At 42.3% G+C, this 7500-nt stretch overlaps 1 protein-coding gene across 1 annotated transcript in view; it reads left to right on the top strand.

Moving 5' to 3' along the window:
- si:dkey-112e17.1 (uncharacterized) overlaps positions 1-7500 on the top strand; it is a 24623-nt gene that overhangs the window by 9324 nt on the left and 7799 nt on the right. Inside the window, exons 2-3 of the mRNA XM_053228729.1 lie at positions 3262-4115; positions 6356-6407. Coding sequence (XP_053084704.1) covers positions 3262-4115; positions 6356-6407 — 906 coding nt within the window. The remainder of the gene's footprint in view (positions 1-3261; positions 4116-6355; positions 6408-7500) is intronic.

Raw genomic sequence — 7500 nt, 5'->3', positions numbered from 1 at the left:
CGATGTACTTTGCATGCAGAGTGCAAGCAGGGACTCCAGCAAGACTAGCTATGACAGCATAACTGAAAGGGAGAGCCAGAAGCTAACACAGACATGAGGGCACCCTGGGACATAAGGCAGCCAGCCACTCCACCGTCAACACACCTGAGTGAACGTGTGAGAGTGGGGGGGCGACAGCATCCAAACATCCCATTTCACCACAACACTCTATGCCTGTGAAACCCTCCAGACCTGCCCCTGTACCTAAGAAAAAACTATTCACTAAAGGCTTGACTAAACAAATATGTTTTCAGCCGAGACTTAAACACTGAGACTGTGTCTGAGCCCCGAACACTAAGTGGAAGGCTGTTCCATAACTGTGGGGCTTTGTAAGAGAAAGCTCTACCCCCAGCTGTAGCCCGCATTATTCGAGGTACCAACAAATAGCCTGCATCTTTTGATCTGAGTAGGTGTAGCTGATCATAAAAGACCAAAAGTTCGCTCAGGTACTGTGGCGCGAGACCATTTAGTGCTTTATAGGTCAATAGTAGTATTTTATAATCAATACGAAATTTGACTGGGAGCCAATGCAGTGTGGATCAGATAGGGGTGATGTGGTCATATCTTCTGGTTCTAGTAAGGACTCTCGCTGCTGCATTCTGGACTAACTGGAGCTTGTTTATGCATCTACTGGAACATCCAGACAGTAAGGCATTACAATAATCCAACCTAGAGGTAACAAAAGCATGAACTAATTCTTGTGTTGTGGTTGAAGGTGATGATGATGTTATTTGATGTTTTTGCTGATATTGTTGATTGCAGCGTGTTAGCCGTGTGTTTCCTCAGAGTGTTAGCTGTGTGTTTCCTCAGCGTGTTAGCCGTGTGTTTCCTCTCAGCGTGTTAGCCGTGTGTTTCCTCTCAGCATGTTAGCCGTGTGTTTCCTCAGCGTGTTAGCCGTGTGTTTCCTCACGGCATGTTAGCCGTGTGTTTCCTCAGCGTGTTAGCCGTGTGTTTCCTCACGGCATGTTAGCCGTGTGTTTCCTCTCAGCGTGTTAGCCGTGTGTTTCCTCACGGCATGTTAGCCGTGTGTTTCCTCAGCGTGTTAGCCGTGTGTTTCCTCAGCGTGTTAGCCGTGTGTTTCCTCTCAGCGTGTTAGCCGTGTGTTTCCTCAGCGCGTTAGCCGTGTGTTTCCTCTCAGCGCGTTAGCCGTGTGTTTCCTCTCAGCGCGTTAGCCGTGTGTTTCCTCAGCGTGTTAGCCGTGTGTTTCCTCACGGCATGTTAGCCGTGTGTTTCCTCACGGCATGTTAGCCGTGTGTTTCCTCTCGGCGTGTTAGCCGTGTGTTTCCTCACGGCATGTTAGCCGTGTGTTTCCTCAGCGTGTTAGCCGTGTGTTTCCTCAGCGTGTTAGCCGTGTGTTTCCTCTCAGCGTGTTAGCCGTGTGTTTCCTCTCAGCGTGTTAGCCGTGTGTTTCCTCACGGCATGTTAGCCGTGTGTTTCCTCTCAGCGCGTTAGCCGTGTGTTTCCTCAGCGTGTTAGCCGTGTGTTTCCTCTCAGAATGTTAGCCGTGTGTTTCCTCAGCGTGTTAGCTGTGTGTTTCCTCAGCGTGTTAGCCGTGTGTTTCCTCTCAGCGCGTTAGCCGTGTGTTTCCTCAGCGTGTTAGCCGTGTGTTTCCTCAGCGTGTTAGCTGTGTGTTTCCTCAGCGCGTTAGCCGTGTGTTTCCTCTCAGCGCGTTAGCCGTGTGTTTCCTCTCAGCATGTTAGCCGTGTGTTTCCTCAGCGTGTTAGCCGGGTGTTTCCTCTCAGTGCGTTAGCCGTGTGTTTCCTCAGCGCGTTAGCCGAGTGTTTCCTCTCAGCGCGTTAGCCGTGTGTTTCCTCAGCGTGTTAGCCGTGTGTTTCCTCAGCGTGTTAGCCGTGTGTTTCCTCAGCGTGTTAGCCGTGTGTTTCCTCAGCGTGTTAGCCGTGTGTTTCCTCTCAGCGTGTTAGCCGTGTGTTTCCTCAGCGTGTTAGCCGTGTGTTTCCTCAGCGTGTTAGCCGTGTGTTTCCTCTCAGCGTGTTAGCCGTGTGTTTCCTCAGCGTGTTAGCCGTGTGTTTCCTCAGCGTGTTAGCCGGGTGTTTCCTCTCAGCGTGTTAGCCGTGTGTTTCCTCAGCGTGTTAGCCGTGTGTTTCCTCTCAGCGCGTTAGCCGTGTGTTTCCTCAGCGTGTTAGCCGTGTGTTTCCTCAACTTGTTAGCCGTGTGTTTCCTCAGCTTGTTAGCCGTGTGTTTCCTCAGCGTGTTAGCCGTGTGTTTCCTCAGAGTGTTAGCCGTGTGTTTCCTCTCAGCGTGTTAGCCGTGTGTTTCCTCAGCGTGTTAGCCGTGTGTTTCCTCTCAGCGTGTTAGCCGTGTGTTTCCTCAGCGTGTTAGCCGTGTGTTTCCTCTCAGCGCGTTAGCCGTGTGTTTCCTCAGCGTGTTAGCCGTGTGTTTCCTCAACTTGTTAGCCGTGTGTTTCCTCTCAGCGTGTTAGCCGTGTGTTTCCTCAGCGTGTTAGCCGTGTGTTTCCTCAGAGTGTTAGCCGTGTGTTTCCTCTCAGCGTGTTAGCCGTGTGTTTCCTCAGCGTGTTAGCCGTGTGTTTCCTCAGCGTGTTAGCCGGGTGTTTCCTCATGGTGGTAGCCGGGTGTTTCCTCTCAGCGTGTTAGCCGTGTGTTTCCTCATGGTGTTAGCCGGGTGTTTCCCCAATAACAGAAGCAGTGAAATGTCTGCGTCAGTTTGCTCTTGGATTTGCATCTGAATCCAATTTTCTCTTCGTCCTGCACAGCTGGAATATATTACAGTGAGAGAGCAGCAGAAATACCTTCCCACAGTTAGCACACTAGCGTGCAACACACCCTCCGCTTCACCTTAGCTTTTAACTCTACTGTTACAGCTTCATAATTACTGCTACACGTTTTAGTTTATTCTCTCTACAACAAACTAGCGTTATAGTAAACAGGCTAATCATGAAGTAGCTTCAGAGTAAATTATTTATAGTATTTTAGTGTTTACTGTAACATTATTGCTATTATGTGTTAGCCGTATGTTTATTATAACACAAGTTTTAGCCTGTTTCCAGTGAATGAGCTGTTACTATGGAAACAACAACGTTTCAGAACGATCTCATTAATATACACCTGCGCTACTGTCAGAGCTGCTGTTGTAGAGAATTAATCAACACCTTCTGACCAATCACAATCCAGAATTCAGCAGTGTTAACTGATGTTTATGTGTGTGTGTGTGTGTGTGTGTGTGTGTGTGTGTGTGTGTTTGTAGGTATTTTTCGAATGTGGAGCGAAGCTGGACGTTGTGGACGTACAGGGTCTCATTCTATCTCCTGGTTTTCCTAATAACTACTCGTCCGGGATGCACTGCGTCTGGCAGTTTTTTGTCCCGATCGGTCACCAGTTGACGATGGAACTGTTTGATTTTGACGTTTTTGAGAGTTCAGAGAGGAACTCAACCACGTCAGAAGATATGATCACGAGTGAAGATGGTGAAGAACATCTCCTTACTAAAAGATTAACCAGGAGTCAACCTGCATTAAAGGACCAGTCCGTGGGAATGACGGGACTCGGAGAAGAATCCAACAAACTGGAGTCTGAAGTGTCGAATACGGTGAATCGGGTTTCCGAGCGTCTTTCCGAACCTCCGTTATCGTATAGAGCAAAAGCAAAAGCACAAAGCTCCATGTTTCCTTCATCATTAGAGGACAAAACGGAGCACCTGCCTCCTTCCAGCACCATGGAGAACATCGTCATGGAGGACGAATCCGAGACCCTGCAGCTGGTGACGGACGCGTGTCCTAACGACGTCCTGTACATCACGGATCTGATCACGTTTTCTTCACGGTTTTGCGGCTCCAAGCGTCCGTCTGACGGCCAGCTGGTGTTCGGAGCCGACGCTGAGATGGTTGAAGTGATAATGGAGCTCATCACAAACACACACTGGGGTCGAGGATTTGCTCTGCTATTCCGTTATCACAATCGATCGAACGACGCGGCCGTGGAGGTCGGGGGTCAGAGGTCATCGGCGCCCTCTGTCGGCGCAGTAGAAGCGCTGCTTGCTGCTGTTAGCCTCGCTGCTTTATTCGCTACGAGTCTCATGATCGTTCTCTGTGTGACTCTGAGGTAAGACCGGGACTGATGCGTGTAACGATACGTCGGTGTTTAACTTTATAACTGTATGAAACTCTTTCTGTTCAAAATTGGTTAAATACTTAGAATTAGCTTTAGCATTAGCCTTAGCATTAGCAATAGGTGTGGCATGTGTTCACTGTTGGTTCAGCTGGACCTTTTGTCCTCTGATTTAAGTCGATTTAATCCTCTTTCTTCTGCGTGGGCGCCACGACTTTGAAGTGAAAATCCGTGTACTCATACCTGCGCTCGCTCCTTTTGTGCGAAATCCGTCCCTCAAAGGCGACAAAAAAATAAACCACATAAAGGAAAGAAAGAAGCGGGAGAAGATGCATGGTGCGTTTACTGGAAGCGCAACAAAAACACCAGCGGTTCATGACTTTTTATTATTATTCCTAGATAAAGGTTGTTTTTTAAAACGGTTTTCTTCTCAACATGAGGAGGATCAGTCGCTTTTGTTGACGTTAATCATGTTTTTTTTTTTAACGTGAGTTAACAATTTTCTCTCTCAGCTCGTAGTCAATCCTGCAGCGAGTTACCAACAATTACAGATTTTTATTTATTAAAGTAAATTTTATACATTTTACAGCTTTACCTCTGACTGTTACAAAGCGCTGACACTGGAGACTCCTTCCATACATGATAAATAAACATCTCTTTACAGAAAAACTTATCACCATATCAACGATTACGAGCGCATTAATATAAACCTGCGCTACTGTCAGAGCCGTTGTTATAGAAAACTAATCAACACCTGACGACCAATCAGGATCGAGTATTCCACAGCGCTGTGTATGATCTTTAAATAATTTGGAAACTTTATCTTTTATAATGATTACGTATATTTCTGAGTAGGACTGGGCGATATGATCATATAAACATCGATATCGTGATTAATTAAGTCACAATGCGCTTCTCTGAGATATCGTGGATATCGTCTATAATCTTTTTATTAGATTTAAACTTGTTTTTTAAAAAATTACTGATTATAAGCAGCTGATGTGACGTTATAATGTTAAAAACTGTAAAATAAAAAAAATGCTTTTTCAGACTTAAGTATTTTTATTTATTTTCTATCAATAAAGTGTTTTTTTAATGTCAGGTTGCCTTTATTTATATAGAAGATTTAAAAGACAACAACAGTAACAGTTTGTAAGATTTAATGAAATAAAATACAAATAAAATGAAATAAAAATTATAAGATAATATAAAAATGTTTATAGATAGATAAAAATATAAATAATGAAATACATTTATCATTTTTATTAATAATAAACAAATGTATTATAGTTCTAACAGTTTTTATGTTAAAATGAAACACCCATCTATAGCTAGCAGTTTAAGTATTTCTTAAAATTTTCTTTATTTTTATTACTTTATTTTATTTATTATGTTTTTTTAATATGTCAAGTTGCCTTTATTTATATTTATAAGATTTAAAAGGCAACAAATTTCAGACAAAGTGCTGTACAGTAACAGTTTGTACGTCTTAATAACAATGAAATAAAATAAAAATGAAATAAAAATAAAACAGTAAAAGATCATATTTAATAAACTTTAATTACACATTAAAGAAAATATAAAACATGAAATACATTTAGTAATAATAATAATAATAATAATAATAATAATAATAAAAAACAAATATATTTTTGTTTATGAAACTCTATTATACAGCTGGCAGTTTGTGAGTAAAGTTATATATCCTGATTCGTATCGTATCGTATCGTGATGTTTGGAGATTTTGTCGTATCGCTCAGCCCTGTACTGAGATTTATTTTTCTTTCAGTTATGGTTATTAAAGTAAAACAGAACATTATGATTTTTTTTTTGTTAGATGTTTACGAGTGTCGAGAAGGTTTCTGGCGTTACAGAATGTTCTGTCCTGTAGAGAAAAATGCCTGAGTGAAGAACAGTGTGTTTAGAAATAAATCCGTTCGAGGAGCTTGTGTTCTTTTTTCAGTGGTAATGCTGGAAGAAACAACGTGCAGGCAGCCAGAGGGCCGAGATCATACAATTACATCGCAATTTTACAGAGAAAACATCCAGCACCAATCTATTTCATATTACACAGAGGCAATAAACTCTCTCTCTGTGTGTGTGTGTGTGTGTGTGTGTGTGTGTGTCTGTGTGTGTGTGTGTATGAAAAGTTGATTCCTCGTAATCGTGGCAATAAAACTGCCTTAAACTAATAATAACTGAACAGAAACCGTATTTTTATTTTTCATTTACAGACCAAAACTGTGTGCAAAAGAATCCACCGTGACGTCATCCACCACCTCCGAGGTAAACAGAGAGAGGAAATTAATCAGTAATGAGTTAACAACCTGAACTCCTCCAAGCCGAGTTCAGTGCTCGCTAACGCACAAGTATTTTGAGGTCTTCACTTCCTTCCTGCTTCTGTACGGCTCTGCTGTTTTACATTATAATCAAGTCTTAACACGTGATGATGTCATAGGTGTGACGTCATGAGTGTGATGATGTCATAGGTGTGACATCATGCAAAGAGGTGTAAAAGAGGCCATGGATGTATGAGTTGTGTAGAGTTGTGATTTGTTTAATTTATGAGTTGTGTGAAGTTTTTAGTTTTCAGTTATGACTGATTTCTGTAGAGTTCTGAGTTGCGTAGATGTATGAGTTGTATAGAGTTGTGTAGATGTATGAGTTGTATAGAGTTGTGTAGATGTGCGAGTTGTATAGAGTTGTGTAGATGTATGAGTTGTATAGTTGTGTAGATGTATGAGTTGTATAGAGTTGTGTAGATGTGCGAGTTGTATAGAGTTGTGTAGATGTACGAGTTGTATAGAGTTGTGTAGATGTACGAGTTGTATAGAGTTGTGTAGATGTACGAGTTGTATAGAGTTGTGTAGATGTATGAGTTGTATAGTTGTGTAGATGTATGAGTTGTATAGAGTTGTGTAGATGTGCGAGTTGTATAGAGTTGTGTAGATGTATGAGTTGTATAGAGTTGTGTAGATGTATGAGTTGTATAGTTGTGTAGATGTATGAGTTGTATAGTTGTGTAGATGTATGAGTTGTATAGTTGTGTAGATGTATGAGTTGTATAGAGTTGTGTAGATGTACGAGTTGTATAGAGTTGTGTAGATGTGCGAGTTGTATAGAGTTGTGTAGATGTACGAGTTGTATAGAGTTGTGTAGATGTACGAGTTGTATAGAGTTGTGTAGATGTGGGAGTTGTATAGAGTTGTGTAGATGTGGGAGTTGTATAGAGTTGTGTAGATGTACGAGTTGTATAGAGTTGCGTAGATGTATGAGTTGTATAGTTGTGTAGATGTATGAGTTGTATAGAGTTGTGTAGATGTGCGAGTTGTATAGAGTTGTGTAGATGTGCGAGTTGTATAGAGTTGTGTAGATGTGC

The sequence above is a fragment of the Pangasianodon hypophthalmus genome, chromosome 24, assembly GCF_027358585.1.
Source record: "Pangasianodon hypophthalmus isolate fPanHyp1 chromosome 24, fPanHyp1.pri, whole genome shotgun sequence".
In the NCBI taxonomy this organism is placed as follows: Eukaryota; Metazoa; Chordata; class Actinopteri; order Siluriformes; family Pangasiidae; genus Pangasianodon; species Pangasianodon hypophthalmus.
This window is presented reverse-complemented; position numbering and strand designations above follow the sequence as displayed.